Raw genomic sequence first — 17,452 nt, forward strand, 5'->3', positions numbered from 1 at the left:
ACACAGCATTATCTTCGTGATTCCTTGTGTTGATTCATTTGTAAAACAGGCCTCTGACATAAGTTGTGTAGCTTCTTGTTGCAAAGACCATGGCAATTGTGGGATGACTTACAGCATACTGAAATGCTTGAGCATATAGACATTAAGAAAGAGGATGTGCTGGAGTTTTTGAAAAGCATTAAGTTAGATAAGTCACTGGGAGCAAATGAGTTATATGCCAGGCTACTGTGGGAAGCAAGGGAGAAGATTGCTGAGCCTCTTGCGATGATCTTTGCATCAACAATAGGGATGGGAGAAGTACTGGAGAACTGGAGGGTTGCAAATGTTGTCCCTTGTTTAAGAAAGGGAATAGAGATAACCAGTGAGTCTGACTTCAGTGGTGGGCGTTGTTGGAGAAGATCTTGAGAGGTAGATTTATGACTGTTGGGAGAGACATAATCTGATTAGGGATAGTCAGCATGGCTTTGATAGTCAGCAGGTTGTGCCTTACAAGCCTGATTGAATTGTTTGAGGATGTAACAAAACACATTGATGAAGGTAGAGTAGTGGATGTCGTGTATATGGATTTCAGTAAGGCATTTGATCAGGTTCCCATTCAAGGCTCCTTCAGAAAGTAAGGAGGCATGGGATCCAAGGAGACTTTGTTCTGTGGATCCAGAATTAGCTTGCCCACAGAAGGTAAAGGCTAGTTGTAGATAGTTCTTATTTTGCATGGAGGTCAGTGACCAGTGATGTTCTTCAGGGATCTGTTCTGGGACCGCTCCTCTTTGTGAGTTTTGTAAATGATTTGGATGAAGTAGAAGGGTGGGTTAGTAAGTTTGTTGATGACACAAAGGTTGGGGGTGTTGTGGTTAGTCCGGAGGGTTGTCAGAGCTTACAGCAGGACATCAATAGGATGCAGAACTGGGCTGAGAAGTGGCAGATGGACTTCAACCCAGATAGGTGTGAAGTGGTTCATTTTGGTAGGTCAAATATGAGGACAGAATATAGTATTAATGGTAAGCCTCTTGGCAGTATGGAGGATCTGAGAGATCTTGGGGTCTGTGTTTATAGGACACTCAAAGCTGCTGTGCAGGTTGACAGAATTGTTAAGAAGGCGTATGGTGTGTTGGCATTCATCAACTGTGGAATTGAGTTCAAGAGCTGAGGGGTAATGTTACAGGTATATAAGACCTTGGTCAGACCCCACTTGGAGTACTGTGTTCAGTTTTGGTCCCCTCACTACAGGAAGGATGTGGATACTTTTCTCCTTGGAGCAACGGAGGATGAGAGGCAATCTGACAGAGGTGTATAAGTTGTTGAGGGCCATTGATCATGTGGATAACCAGAGGCTTTTTCCCAGGACTGAAATGGCTAACATGAGATGTGTAGTTTAAAGGGGCTTGGGTAACAGGTACAGAGGGATGTCATACAGAGTGGTGAGTGGTGGAATGTACTACTGGTGGCTGTGGTGGAAATGGATAAAATAGGGTCTTTTAAGAGCCTCTTAGATAGGTACATGGAGCTTAGAAAAATGTAGGGCTATGCGCTAGGGAAATTCTAGACAGTTTCTAGAGTAGCTTACATGGTCGGCACAACATTGTGGACTGAAGGGCCTGTAATATGCTGTAGATTTTGATATTCCATGTTGTTCTTTCCCCCTTGCTCTATGTTCGTAGTCGATGTAACAACAGAACTGGTACATTGTTTTGATAAGTATTCCTTTAATCTGCAACTGGTAATGCAATTAAAATCTACAAATAGTTAAACAACATGTTGGAGTTCTTCTGTGTTGTACATAGATGCAACAAACAATTGACCTCTTAGGTAAAGGCTACAACAAAACTTAAGTTTCAACAACCAATGTTGCTTTGCCATGTAGTTCTTTATTTTACAATCCATATGATTTTAAACTTCTGGCAAGTGGAACAAAATGTTCAACATGACGAGTACATGGATAATAAATAAAAGATCATTTCGCTGAACACACATAACTATGTAATTATGTAATACATAACTACGTAATTAAAGGAAACTTAATGGAATGCATCAGCATTGATATGCCCACTTCAAGTGGGGGAGTGGTAGGATCGAGAGGCTGGCAGAGGTAATGTTTGATAAAGTGCTGAGCACGCGAGAAGTTAAAGACATGCGGATACGATCGTGAGAAAGATGAAGCTAAGATTAAGGGCTTTGTCAACACTTGTCCATGGAATTTGAACCTCATCTATTTATTAAATGGAATTATAAGGGACAATTTCAAACTGTGCCACACACCTTATACAGTTTTGGCTTCTTAAAGGAGGTACATTATAGTCTGCTTCTGTCAGGATTAACTGTAGGCAACTGAGGATAGTGCAACACTTCTCCATTTATTGTGGACTACGGTATACACTTTAGCATCTCTCACAAGAATTTTGACTTGTGCTATGGATTCACCAATTCAGACCTTTGGATTAACTGTGATTATTTTATTTCCTCCTAAAAGTTTTCACATGCAGATTTTTAGGAGAAGGGTGAATTAGAAAGACAGATTTGGGACAGTTGTTGCTGGTTAGAGAGTAGTCCAATATTTTATACCTCTTCATTCCAATAACTGTAGCAGTTATTGAACACAAAATCTCTTCATCAGTGGATATATGCCATCACTTGAAGTGTTACCCTGAAACTTATTAGGAACCGATCAGCCAGTTCCATTAGAGGTACCTAGGACCCATTCACCTCACTTACATCTCACTGGAGGTAGACAGAATTGGGAAGAAAAGCATGCACTACTGATAGATTGCTGATTAGCAATGAGATTTCATCTACAGGTGGTGAAAAACAGGCTGATCCAACAGAAAAGAAGTTTTATTTGGATTTTATTTTATCAGAATCAGAATTATTATCACTGATAAATGTTACGAAATGTGCTGTTTTGCTACAGCACTATCATAAATTATGTAAAAACACTATAAATTACAAGATAAAGTAAACTTTAAAATGTAATGCAAATGGAGAACAAAGTGAGATAACATTCGTGGGCTCATTATCCATTCAGTAGTTTGATGGCAGAGGGGACGAAGCTGGTCTAAAAATATTGTGTGTGTGCCATTCAGTCTCCAGCACTGCCTCTCTGATAGTAGTAATGAGGAAAGGCCATGTCCTAGGTGGTGGGGTCTTTAATGTCGAGTGCCACCTTTTTGAGGCATTGCTTTTTGAAGACGTCTTTGATGATGGGGATAGTATGAGGTGGGAGCTCATTAGGGTTTATGGGCTGTACATTGAGGGCAGCAGCGTTCTGGTTTGACAGGAAAAGGCTAATAATGAAACATCTGTCTAATTATATCTTGTCTGAAACTTGCACACATTTGGAAACTCATTCAGAAAGCACAGCTTTCATAATTTGTGTTTTTTTTGCTGTCTTTCTACTCTTTGTTGCTTACTTGCAGGATAGGGTTGGGGCATTCAGAGCTAGCAATAGTAATCTGATCAGCTCTGGTGACTATTCTGTAAAACTGCTACTGAGGGCCCGACAACAGAAATGCCTTTTCAGTGTAATGAAGATTTGTTCCAAGAAAACAAATCTCTCTGGAGATTTTGGTCCTCACTATATAGATAAATAGATACTTTATTGATCCCAAGGGAAGTTGCAGTGTCACAGTAGCATTACAAATATTACATTACACACATAAAAATATTAGAAGAGACGTAGAAAGAATAAAAAATAAGTTACCACCATCTAACGGAGGTAGGGGGGTTTCATCACCTCTCTGGCTATAGAGCCTGAAGGTCGAGGGTAAGAATGACCTCACACAGCGCTCTTTGGAGTAGTGCAATTGACTTAGTCTATTACTAAAAGTGCTCCTCTGTTCAGCCAAGGTGGCATGCAGAGGGTGAGAAACATTGTCCAGAATTGCCAGGATTTTCCGTAGGGTCCTTTGTTCTGCCACAGACTCCAGTGTGTCCAGTTTGACTCCTATAACAGAGCCAGCCTTTCTAATCAGTTCATTGAGCTGGTTGGCATCACCCATGTTGATACTGTTGGCCCAGCACACCACCATATAGAAGATTGGTACTGGCGACAAGACTGGTATAATGTGAAGGAGAAGCCTGCATGCTCCAAAGGACCTCAGTCTCCTCAGGAAGTAGACGCAACTCTGGCCCTTCTTGGAACATCGTCACTTAGACAGGAGGAGCAATGAAGGAATATTCTCTGCACCAGGGTGCCAGGAAGACAATACTGGGCATACAGGAAGTGGCGAAAAAACTGACTATGTGTAGTCATTCACCACATACCAGCTAAGATTGCAAGAAGAAGAAGCATTTCTCGAGATAAGAACAGTGTCTTTCATGTTTGGAGCATCACAAGACTGAATGGAAGAGAAGATTTTTCTCCTGATGATCATTGTCAGTATTCAGGCAACCTGCTGCAGTTCAGGATGCCCACAGCATCTTCCTTGCATTCAAATATCTCAGAGCCATTCATTATCCAACCTTCTCTCATTCTGCTTGGCTGCCAAACATTCTCATTAATACTTTTTCAGATTAGCCATTGCAATGATCTACTTTGAGTCCTAATCATTGGAGACTTTCAGAAGAAACCCACTGAGCAGCACATAACTCCACCCTCATAAACATATGAGATTCTGCAGATGCTGGAAATCTTGAGCAACAGACACAAAGTGCTGGAGGAAATCAGCAAATCAGGCAGCCTCTATGGAGGGGAATAAACAGTCAGCATTTCAGGCTGAGGCTCCTCATCACTGCACCCTCATGTCTGACCCACCACCTAGCTCCAGAAGACCCAGACAATCGGGTAGGAAGAGGGAGAAATCAATCTCTCCTTGATTCTACAAAGGTACCACCTCAGATTCTGGTAAAGAGAACAGCAGAAGCAGGTCATAAGGGTGCACTTCACGTCACTGTCACTGGTGGAATGCAGTCAATTAGATGCAAAGTGAAGCCACGATGCAAGGTACCAAAGGCGCAAAGGGGGAGTTTAGGTATTAGTATTACTCTGGAGGGGCCTGATGCAGTTTGCTACATATGGATATGAATGCATTGGCATATACCCGGTGTATTGACTAGGTTGTCTGATAGAATGCATGAAATGACAAAAAGATGAAAAGGTCCATTACCAGCATTGGTCAAGAGGTTGCTGTGTTGCCAGGAGCTTACTATAGAAATGTACTGCATTTCTTCATGTGCTGGTATCAACACTTCTGCACTGCAGCCAGCTCCAAGATACAGCCTGAGGTAGGCACTTTGGATGTGGTCTCATCATGTGGACTGAAATGAATATTTGGCCTGAAGGAGGCAAAATTGAACCCATAAATAATGGCAATGCAGTAGAAGTTATTAGTGGAGCTTGCCTTAAAAATATCAATGAAATAAATTATCACTTAGAAAACGCTGACTTGCTACTTCAATGGAACCCACTTTGGATTATGAGTGGCTCACTGGTTTGCTTGGAGGATTGTGCAAGATTGAGTTTTGGTTAGAAAATCATTTGAGAGTATCTTGGGGGACTGCTTCTGTAAAGGATAGACGCTGCTTACTAACAACTTGCTGTAAAGTTTTGACTAATGATAAATATATTCATAGTTATGCTGTGGTTATCTTTCTAGGGCTTTCATCATCGGAACTACAGACATACATCTCAGCTACTTTAACATGGTCACTGAGGTTTTACAGGTTTCCTCAGTGTAAAACTGAAGTACCGATAGAAATACTTAAAAATATACTTCCCTCTTTCTAATTTAAAGTGTACACGATTCTGGGTGTATGCAACTTATATTCCACCAATAAAGAGAAGTGTAGCAAATGAATGTGGGAAGTGACAGGAAGGCTACAAATTTTATTAAAAAAGTAAATTTACATCTGCACTGCTCCCATGGTGAAGGGACAAGTTCAAATCAAGTGAGTTTCCATTCACTTTTGTGATGTCATTATGGCAGTGTTGTTAATAAAGGTTCTCCAAATGAAAGAAATCAGGTTTTTTTTGTAGGGTTGTGAAAGGGGCAATTTATTGAAGTTCAGACAGTGGTGATGGGGTGGGGTTTGGAAAGCTGATAATGGAATCTTTACAAGGTCAATGGAGTATTGTATTTGAGACAAATGTTTGTTCCTGGAACAAATTCCAGATACAAATACACAGGGCTTCCCATAATAGAAATATCTTAATTACTAATTTGGCCTTGACAGACTTCTAGTTAGATGAGATTTGATGGACGATAGTTTAACAAATACAGAATAATGATCTTAACACATATTGTAATAGTTTTCCTTGCCAGAGTTTGGCAGAGCTTGGAAAAGTTGCATCAATGCTTTTCAACAAAACTAAAGTATCTCTTTGAATGAAAACTAAAATTAAACTAATGAACTACAAATTGATAGTAAATGTCAACAATCATTAACTGTAAAATGACCCTGATATAAAACAGGTTTACTTATTCAGAGATTACGCATAGATACAAAAATTACACTGCAATCATTAATATTTTGAAAGCTTTAGCAACCAATTGTTCATTCAAGCAAATAACTTTCCAAGTCTGCCTGGGAGACATGTCTAAAAGTTAATATATTTTTGTTTAAATAATCTAGGCATAGTTCTTTTCTAGAACATATTGGAATCCTAAGAGTATTTAATGTAAATAAAATAACTTATTTTGTACATCACACACATTCTATGTTCCTATTACAAGTTTGCAAGATCTGCTTTTAACCACTCTGTAACCATATGAGCTACTTCTACATTGGCATCTAAAACAAAGGCATGACGAATTCCTTTTTGGCAAAGAAGAATGGTTCCTTCAGGAAAGCACCTCTTCATATCTTCATAATATGTTACAGGGCACCAGTGATCGTTTGATCCATAGTAAAAGATAAGCTAAAATGGAGACACAATTGCAGACTGTCAGTAATGATGTGGTTACCAAATTCACAACTATTCAGAGACATATTTAACGCTCGACCCTGACATACTTTAAAATTATTATAAGATTATAAGACAATTTCCAATGATAAATTTTGATGTCTAGAAAATGTTGTGTTCAACCAAATGGGAGCTGAAGAATAATTCAGTTCTGTGACTCAATTCAAATTAGGGAGGTTGTGATGGAGAGGCAGGCATGTGCCTTGAATTGAGCTTGGAGGGATTCGGTGGAAGGATAAAGCTTGCTTTTCAAATTGAGGTTTCTACTTAGTCATAGAGTCATGGAAAACTACAGCACAGAAACAGAAACCCGCATTTCAAATTGAAACTCCTAATTTTGGAAATACCTTACAGTTTAATCGCATATTGCCAAATTTCTGGTCCAATGTGAGTTTGACAAATAGAGTGGGAAAAATCACGAAACGGAACATCAGGCTTGTGCTTGAATTGAAAGGGGGGAGGGAGTGTGGAACTGTGTCTGGAATCAGTGTTGAAGTGGATGGGGAAGGCTCTAAACGTTGAGTCAGGGCTTTACCCAAAAGAGGTCACAATCCAGTGCAGCTCTGGGTTGACTGAGTTGCCTTACAGTTGCTCCCAGGACAACAAAGTCCAGGCTCCCCTGCTTTCTTTGAAAGAACTACTGCTTAGGGAATAATACCATTTAGTGCACCCCTAACTCAGATATCCAGCTGAAGGATGAAAGTGACCTACCAAGTTTCCGCAGAGTAGCAAAATGATAGAAGAATGTTTGTTATCATATATGTAAATAGTTCTAGATTTGAAATTGCATGATTGAAAAAAATCAGCATTAAATTAAATTAAATCAGCATTAAATGAATTAAATTAGAATCCACTGGAACAGATTTTTTTTAAAAATCTGTTCATATCATCAAGTAAGGTAGCATCCACTTCTAAAAATATACTTTCCAAATACACTTTAAAGACACATCACATCCTATTTATCACTGTGCTTGGCACATCATTTTCTTCAGTTTTAGACAGGTGATCTTATAAATTATTTTAATGTGTTCATAAAGCTTGTGAATATATTTAAAAAATTTTCATTACTTATGTCGACACTGGAAACTTTACGAGTATAATTGCAGAGAAGATTATGCTGAAAAGAACTACTTAGAATGTACACTATGAAGATATCTACAAAAAAATTGTGAAATAATTACTAGAACTTTCTTTACAGCATTCAAGGGATTTTTCAACTGAAAAGTATAATTTGAAAACTATAATTATGAAAAGGTTAGCAACTTTTCTCATACGTGGATTGCTTCAGATTTCTAGTGACAGGGAAATAGCAGCTGTCTTAACAAAACTGTTTCAGAGCACTCAATAAATATTCACCAAAGTACTTAAAGCCATTAATTATTTATTAAGCCTTATATTTATTTTTTTAATTAGTTAGAATAATGTACTTAACTTCCCGCAGGAAGAATATAAATATTATTTTTTACAATTATTTTGGAAACAAGCGGACAAAAGTTCAGAATTCAGAGTGCCCAAACGACTAGGTACTTGGCTAGAATGTTGTCAGAATACATCACTGGGCAGGGCTTGGAATCATTACATCTCAACACTGATATTATTCTTGGACAGATTTTGGACATTCTTGGAACCCAAAATGTGTGCCTATTTAAAATGAGCATAAGTTGATCCACCATTCACTTCTAATCCATAAAAAAGAATGTGATTTATTGGGTGCCTTTAGAAGCGGAGCACAATAAAGTATAGATTTACAGCTTTTAGCAAAACATTTGCATTTCTAGTTCAAATGAGACCAAGTATTAATGAAATGCCATTTTATATATATTAAGTATTAATTCTCCAATATATATGGTTTGCAGAATTACATTTAGTGGATTCAAATCTTACTATGATTCAGAGTTCAGTGGTTAATAGCTAGTGAAAGACAAGGGGGTACATTTTCCAGGTGCAAGATCCAGTGACACAGGGGCAAAACAGATACCAAGGGAAATGAAAGATTGGCCCAAATCCACATGACCAGATTTATCAGAATTCTGTTCCAAGTGTAATTTTCCAGCAGCTTCTTAGACTAGTTGGTCCTGCTGAGAAGGCAACATGACTGCATTTGAATATAATAGAATACCATAATTAAACCCATTTGCTTCAAACAATATTGGATTATGTGGTATTCATTGACAGCTTCATGAATGATGGGACTTTAAAAGGGCCAAAAATTCTAACCACTTTGCATTCCTAATTTCCTGTTTTGACTTTATTTCTCTGACATGCTTGTATATAAAATTGCTCATTATGAAAAGAATTTTTTTTGCCCATCACATACTATTGAAATCAAAAATTAGCTAAAATATTTCTGCTGAGCTTCTGTAAGAGAAGCGTCTGTGCAATTTCGGCTGGAAAAGGTTGGAAACACGAGGAGTTCCTAGTTTCAGAGGAGCCCATGTAGAGCCCCAAGATAATGATGCTCACTGATTTTAAGTCAAAATCAAAGTCCAGCTTATTATTATTTGCATTAGCACTTTATGCACAAGTGCAATGAAAAACTTCCTTGCTGCAGCATCACAGGCACATAGGATCATAGAAACAGGATTCGCAAGAAAACATAAATTAAATATAAACTATACTTCACACAAGAAAACACAATTAGAGCAAGTAGCTGTTTTTAAAGCTGGTGATGAGGGACTTCAGGCTTCTGTACTTTCTACCTGATAGTAACTGTGAAACGATGGTCTGGCCCAGGTGATGGGGATCATTGTTGCCTTCTTTGGGCAGCCCCTCTGTAGATGGGGATGGAGGGAAGTAAAGATGCTGGTGTGCTTCCAGGCACAGGACATTTCATCTGACATGCAAATGCCCAGGAATTTAAAGCTGCTGACTCTCTTCACTGCTGATTACCTAATGCAGACTGGCACATGGTCACCCTCCTCCTTCCTGAAGTCAACAATCAGCTCTTTCGTTTTGCTGACATTAAGTGAGCGGCTGTATCTTGCAGCACCTTTCAACCAGGTGACCTATTTCCCTAAGAGCAGCATTAGGCTATTTGGCCCATTGAGTCTGCTCTGCAATTTTATCATGGCTGATCCAATTTTACTTGAGTCCCAATCTCTTGCTTCCTCCACGCATGACCTGACCAATCAACCTCTGCCTTAAGTATACATAAAGACTTGGTCTTCATGTCTGCGTGTGGCAAAAAATTCCCCTCTATTCTGACGATGTGTCCTCTGGCCTTAGACTATTCCACCATAGGAAACATCCTCTCCACATCCATTCTTTCAAAGCCTTTCAATGATAGGTTTCAATGAGGTCACCCCTTATTCTTCTGAATTCAAGTGAATGCAGGTACAGAGCCATCAAACATCCTTCGTATGACAAGCCATTCAATCCCAAAATTATTTTCATGAACCTCCTCTGAACTCTCTCCAGTTTTAACACATCTTTTCTAAGATAAGGTGCCCAAAACTGCTCACAATAAGTGAGGCCTCACCACTGCATAATAAAGTCTCAAAATTACATCTTTGCTTTTATATTCTAATCCTCTTGAAATGAAGGCAAAATCACATTTGCCTTCCTCACTGCAGACTCAGCCTGCAAATTAACATTTAGGAAATCCTGCACAAGGACTCCCAAGTTCCTTTGCATCTCATTTTTTTTGTATTTTCTCTCCATTGAAAACAGTCAACCCTTTCATTTCTTCTACCAAAGTGCATGACCATGCACTTTCCAACACTGCATTCTCTCTGCCATCTCTTTGCCTATTCTCCTAATCTGTCTAAATCCTTCTGTAGCTTTTTTACTTTCTCAAAATTATCTGCACCTCCACCTATCAACATATCGTCTGCAAACTTTGCAACAAAGCCATCAATTCCATCATCTCAATAATTGACATACAATGCAAAATGAATGGGTCGCAACACAAACTCTGTGAAACACCACTAGTAACTGGCAGTCAACAAGACAAGGCCCCCTTTATTTCCACACTTTGTCTCCTGCCAATCAGCCATTGCTTTATTCATGTGAGAATCTTCCCTGTAATACCATGGGCTTATAGCTCGTTAAGCAGCCTTATGTGTAGCACCTTGTCAAAGGCCTTCTGAAAACCCAGGTACACACCAGCTGACTCCCTTTGTCTATCCTGCTTGTTATTTCTTCAAAGAATTCCAATAGATTTGTCAGGCACAATTTTCCCTTGAGGAAATCATGCTGACTAAGGCCTATTTTATCATGTGCCTCCAAGTATCCTGAGATCTCATCCTTAACAATCAACTCCAACATCTTCCCAACCACTGAGGTCAGACTAACTGGCCTATAGTTTCCTTTCTTCTGCCTCTTTCCCTTCTTTCTTTATCTTCAGCGGTTTGATCGAGGCACAAGTGCGCAGACGCATGTACGTCAGCGAGTTAGACCAGTGGGAAGAGTTTAAAAGATCATTTATTGTTCAACGGTTTGATTGAGGTAAGACTGTGCTGGCGCATGAACGTCAGCGAGTTAAATCGGTGGGAAGAATTTAAAAAGAAGACTGCTCTATTCATTGGGCATCAGAGTAGAGGGAGAAGAGTAGGAGGGCTTTGGCAGTAATGGGTCGAGGGAAGGTAAGTTACTTGTGAAGAATAGAAATAGGAAGTATGTCTATGAGGCTGGTGTTCTGTACTGGGTGTCAGATGTGGGATGTCTGGGAGACTCCCAGCCTCCCGGACGGCCACATCTGTGACAGGTGCGTCGAGCTGCAGCTCCTTAGGGAACGGGTTAGGGAACTGGAGATGCAGCTCGATGATCTTCATCTGGTCAGAAAAGTGAGGAGGTGATAGAGAGGAGCTGTAGGCAAGTAGTCACACTGGGGCCTCGGGAGACAGATAAATGGGTAACAGTCAGGAGAGGGAAGGGCAAGAGTCAGATACTAGAGAGTATCCTTGTGGCTGTATCCCTTAACAGTAAGTACTCCTGTTTTTGTACTGTTGGGGGGAACAACTTACCCTGTGGCTCAGGGTAGTAGGGAAAGAAAGAGGATGGCAGCAGTGATAGGGGGCTCTATAGTTAGTGGGTCAGACAGGCGATTCTGTGGATGCAGGAAAGAAACTTGGATGGATATTTACCTCCCAGGTTCCAGGGTCTGGGATGTTTCTGATTGCGTCCACGATATTCTGAAGTGGGAAGGTGAACAGCCAGAGGTTGTGGTACATATTGGTATCAACGACATAGGGAGGAAAAGGGAGGAGGTTCTGAAATCAGACTACAGGGAGTTAGGAAGGAAGTTGAGAAGTAGGACCTCAAAGGTAGTAATCTTGGAATTACTGTCTGTGCCACGCAACAGTGAGTATAGGAAGAGAGTGAGGTGGAGGATAAATGCGTAGCTGAGGGTTTGGAGCGGGGGCAGAGATTCAGATATCTGGATCATTGGGACCTCTTTTGGGGCAGGAGTGACCTCTACATAAAGGAAGGGTTGCATTTGAATCCCAGGGGGACCAATTGCCTGGCAGGGAGGTTTGCTAAGGCTATTGTGGAGAGTTTAAAATAGAATTGCTGGGGGGTGGGAACCAAATTGAAGAGGCGGAGAAAGGGGTGGTTGGCTTACAAATCGAGAAAGCTTGACAGTGTGAGAGGGAGGATAGGCAGGTGATAGAGAAGGGATACGGTCAGACTGATGGTTTGAGATGTGTCTATTTTAATGCAAGAAACATCATGAACAAAGCGAATGAGCTTAGAGCGTGGATCAGTACTTGGAGCTATGATGTTATGGCCATTACAGAGACTTGGATGGCTCAGGGGCAGGAATGGTTACTTAGAGTGCCAGGCTTTAGATGTTTCAGAAAGGACAGGGTGGGAGGCAAAAGAGGTGGGGGCATGGCACTGCTTATCAGAGATAGTGTCATGGCTGCAGAGAAGAAGGAAGTCATGGAGGGATTGTCTACTGAGTCTCTGTGGGTGGAAGTTAGGATCAGGAAGGGGTCTGGGTGTTTTTTATAGACCACCCAATAATGACCGGGACATCAAGGAGCAGATACAGAGACAGATTCTGGAAAGAAGCAAGAATAACATCTTATGGATTTTGCAGCTTGGTGGGAGATTTTAATTCCCCCAATATTAATTGGCATCTCCGTACAGCAAGGAGTTTAGATGGGGTGGAGTTTGTAGGTGTGTTCAGGAAGGTTTCCTGACACAATATGTAGATAAGCCTACAGAGGAGAGGCTGTACTTGATCTGGTGTTGGGAAATGAACCTGGTCAGCTGTCAGGTCTTTCAGTAGGAAAGCATTTTGGAGATAGTGATCACAATTCTATCTCCTTTACCACAGCACTGGAGAGGGATAGGAACAGACAAGTTAGGAAAGCGTTTAATTGGAGTAAGGGGAAATGTGAAACTTCAGGCAGGAATTTGGGTAACAGATGTTCTCAGAGAAATGTACGGCAGAAATGTGGCAAATGTTCAGGGGATATTTGTGTGGTGTTATGCACAGGTACGCTCCAGTGAGACAGGGAAAGGATGGTAGGGTATACAAACCATGGTGCACAAAGGCTGTTGAAAATCTAGTCAAGAAGATAAGAAAAGCTTAAAAAAGGTTCAAAAAACTAGGTAATGATAGAGATCTAGGAAATGATAAGACTAGCAGGAAGGAGCTTAAGAATGAAATTAGGAGAGCCAGAAGGGGCCATGAGAAGGCCTTGGCGAGCAGGATTAAGGAAAACCCCAAGGCATTCTACAAGGATGTGAGGAGCCAGAGGATAAGATGTGAGAGAATAGGACCAATGAAGTGTAACAGTGGAAAAGCGTGTATGGAACTGGAGGAGACAGTGGAGGTACTTAATGAATACTTTGCTTCAGTATTCACTATGGAAAAGGACCTCAGCGATTATAGGGATGACTTACAGCAGACTGAAAAACTTGAACATACCAACTTCAAGAAAGAGGATGTGCTGGAGCTGTTGGAAAGCAGCAAGTTGGTTAAGTCACCGGGACTGGACAACATATACCCCAGGCTACTGTGAGAGGCAAGGGAGGAGATTGCTGAGCCTCTGGCAATGATCTTTGCATCATCAATAGGGAGAGGACAGGTTCTGGAAGATTGTAAGGCTGCATATGTTGTTCCATTATCCAAGAAAAGGAGAAGAGAAAGCCCAGGAAATTACAGACCAGTGAGATTTACTTCAGCTGGAAAAGATCCTGAGAAGCAGGATTTATGAACATATGGAGAGGCATAATACAATTAGGAATATATGGCTTTGTCAAAGGCAGGTTGTGCCTTATGACACTGATTGAATTTTTTGATGATGTGACTAAACACATTGATGAAGGCAGAGCCGTAGATAACTGTATATGATTTCAGCAAGGCATTTGATAAGGTACCCCATGCAAGGCTTATTGAGAAAGTAAGGAGGCATGGGATCCAAGAGGATCTTGCTTTGTGGATCCAGAACTGGCTTGCTCACAGAGGGCAAAGAGTGGTTGTAGGTGGGTCATATTCTGCTTGAAGGTTGGTAACTGGTGGTGTGCCTCAGGGATCTGTTCTGGGACCCCTTCTCTTCGTGAATTTTATAAATTACCTGGATGAGGAAGTAAAGGGATGGGTTAGTAAATTTGCAGATGGCACAAAGTTTGGGGATGCTGTGAATAGTGTGGAGGGTTGTCAGAGGTTACAGCAGGACATCGATAGGATGCAAAACTGGGCTGAGATATGGCAGTTCAAAACCAGATAAGTGTGAGGTGGTTCATTCTAGTAGGTCAAATATGATGGCAGAATATAGTATTAATTGTAAGACTCTTGGCAGTGTGGAGAATCAGAAGGATTTTGGAGTTCCTGGCCAAAGGACATTCAAAGCTGCAGCGCAGGTTGTCTGTATGGTTAAGAAGGCATACGGTATACTGGCCTTCATTAACCGTGGGATTGAGTTCAAGAGCTGAGAGGTAATGTTGCAGCTACATAGGACCCTGGTCAGACCCCACTTGGAGGACTGTGCTCAGTTTTGTTCAGCTCACTACAGGAAGGATGTGGAAACTATAGAAAAGGTGCAAAGGAAATTTACAAGAATGTTGCCTGGATTGGGGACTATGCCTTATGAGATTATGTTGTGAACTTAGGCTTTTCTCCTTGGAGCGACAAAGGATGAGAGGTGACCTGATAGAAGTGTATAAGGTAATGAGAGACATTGATTGTGTGGCTAGTCAGAGGCTTTTCCCCAGGGCTGAAATGGCTAACACGAGAGGGCACAGTTTTAAGGTGCTTGGAAGTAGGTACAGAGGGGATGTCAGGGGTAGGTTTTTTTATGCAGAGAGTGGTGAGTGAATGGAATGGGCTGCTGGCGACTGGGGTGGAGGTGGATATAATGGGGTCTTTTAAGAGACTCCTGAATAGGTACATGGAGCTTAGAAAAATAGAAGGCTATGGGTAACCCTAGGTAATTTCTAAAGTAAATACATGTTTGGCACTGCATTGCGGATGAAGGGCCTGTATTGTGCTGTAGGTTTTTTCTATGTTCCTTGAAGAGTGGAGTGGTGCTTGCAATTTTCCAGTCTTCCAGAACCATTCCAGAATCTTGTAATTCTTGAATGATCATTACTAATTCCTTCACAATCTTTTCAGCAACCTATTTTGGGACCCTGAGGTGTACTCCATCTGGTCCAGGTGACTTATCTCCCTTCAGGCCTTTCAGTTTTCCATGAACTTTCTTTCTAGTTATGGTAACTTCACACCCTTCATGACCCATGACACCTGGAACTTCCACCATACTACCAATGTCTTTCACAAAATACTTTTGCTAATGCAAAATACTTAATCAGTTCGTCTTCCATTTCCTTGTCCCCCCATTACTGCCTGTCCACCATGGTTTTCCAGCAGTCCAATATCCACTTACACTTTATGTATCCGAAGCAACTTTTGGTATTTCGCTCTGATAAGTTAACTCATCACCATCTTTGAATCATCCAACAGCAATTGTGTTGTTCGCAGATTTGAAGATGGCATGGAGCTGTGTTTAACCACATGATCACGGAGAGTAGAGGAGGGTCTAAGTACGCAGCTTTGAGGTGCACCCATGCTTCAGTTTAGCAATGATGCGATGTTATCAATCCACATCGACTAAGTTTTTTCCAATGAGGAAGTTGAGGATCCAGTAGTAGAGAAGGAACAGAGAACTAAGTCTTAAAACTTCATGATGGGCTTGGATTTAAACTGACACAAATTAAAAGAAGAGATTGGGATTTGAGGTTGGAAGGGGTGGAAGAGATTGAGTACATGTCACATTTACAATAAATGTAATAAAACAATAAAAACTCATTTTCAGGAGCTTGGATGATCAACTCTGTCCAGTTGGAAGATGCAGGACAGAGTTATGACAGGCATCCAGATTGGCATGTTTCAGGGAAAGGAAACCTTTTTAGATATTTCAATTGTTCATACCCATTTTGGTTATCAGTAAGGTTTTTGAGCTTGATGGGCATATTTGCTGGGGTGATGTGACCTCAGGTTCCTCCTCACATGGACTAAATTAATGCAGAAAACAAGCACAACAGGTTTAGGGCCAGAGAGGTCCCAAGGGTGCAAAGTAGAAGTTCTTGGCCTGAATACAGAATACAACAAGGCAGGCTGGTTTCCCTCAATTGGCTGACACAAGGCTATTTGAAATACTCTAGATTTGGTCTCATTAGGCCCTGCAGATGCAATAAGACTTGTGTACCAATATATTTCAACTTCTTTGAAATACAGACCAGTATGACTGCACAGAAATATTAATGTTATTTACTGAGAACATAAAACTATTGTGATAATTTTACTTTCTGATAACAATAAATTATGATCTCGAGGAGCAAAATGACATGCTGAGAAGTAACTAGTAAAGGTTAGAAATTGGATTTATTTTACATATGCACATTGAAACATTGAAACACAGTGAAATACATCATTTTGTGTCAACATCCAATGCAGTCTGAACAATATGCCGGGGCAGTCTGCAAGTGTTACCATGTTTCTGCTCTGACATAGCATGGCCTCAACTCACTAACGTGTCGAGAAATCCACACAGTCACACGGAGAGTATCTTACGGACTGCAGCAGTACTTAAACCCCGATCAGTGATTACTGGCACTGTGAAGTGATTGTGCCAACTGCTACAATCCGTTTGGGACTGTAAACAAGACCCAAGAGAAACAATATTCTCGCATCCTTAACTATAAGTTTGATGTGAACCAAGTGCATATTGAAAATATGCTTTATGCGGAAGTTACATGGAAGTAGTTCCATTCCTACAACCAACATCACCTGGATAGCATTTAGTCAGGCTACGAACTGGTAAATAATATCAACTACACATTGGTGATGATATCAGTCTCATGAGGACATCAGTGCCATTGGGACTAGTTGGTTGGAGTTAGTCGGAGATAATTCCGTGGTCTTTTAGAACAGATCTCTTGGGAGAATGGCTCTCATACTCTGCAGGTAGACTCTGCTGAAGCATTGAATTTGCTCTGAATGTCATTACAGAAATAACTTGTCTCATTGGATTCTGGCTACCATGTCAAAGTACACTTAGTGACCACTTTATTAGGTATACCTGTACAGCCGGTCATTAATGCAAA

General features: G+C 40.8%; 1 protein-coding gene across 8 annotated transcripts in view; it reads right to left on the reverse strand.

Annotated features, from left to right (window-relative positions):
• Window positions 1-1,694: 1,694 nt before the first annotated feature.
• The window catches only part of ldah (lipid droplet associated hydrolase), a 316,978-nt gene continuing 301,220 nt past the window's right edge, over window positions 1,695-17,452 (reverse strand). For all 8 annotated transcript variants that reach the window (XM_059981798.1, XM_059981799.1, XM_059981804.1 and 5 more), the window contains one exon: window positions 1,695-6,850. In XM_059981798.1, the coding sequence (XP_059837781.1) occupies window positions 6,659-6,850 (192 nt within the window). In that variant the 3' untranslated portion in view covers window positions 1,695-6,658. The remainder of the gene's footprint in view (window positions 6,851-17,452) is intronic.

The sequence above is a fragment of the Hypanus sabinus genome, chromosome 10 (assembly GCF_030144855.1).
Source record: "Hypanus sabinus isolate sHypSab1 chromosome 10, sHypSab1.hap1, whole genome shotgun sequence".
Classification (NCBI taxonomy): domain Eukaryota; kingdom Metazoa; phylum Chordata; class Chondrichthyes; order Myliobatiformes; family Dasyatidae; genus Hypanus; species Hypanus sabinus.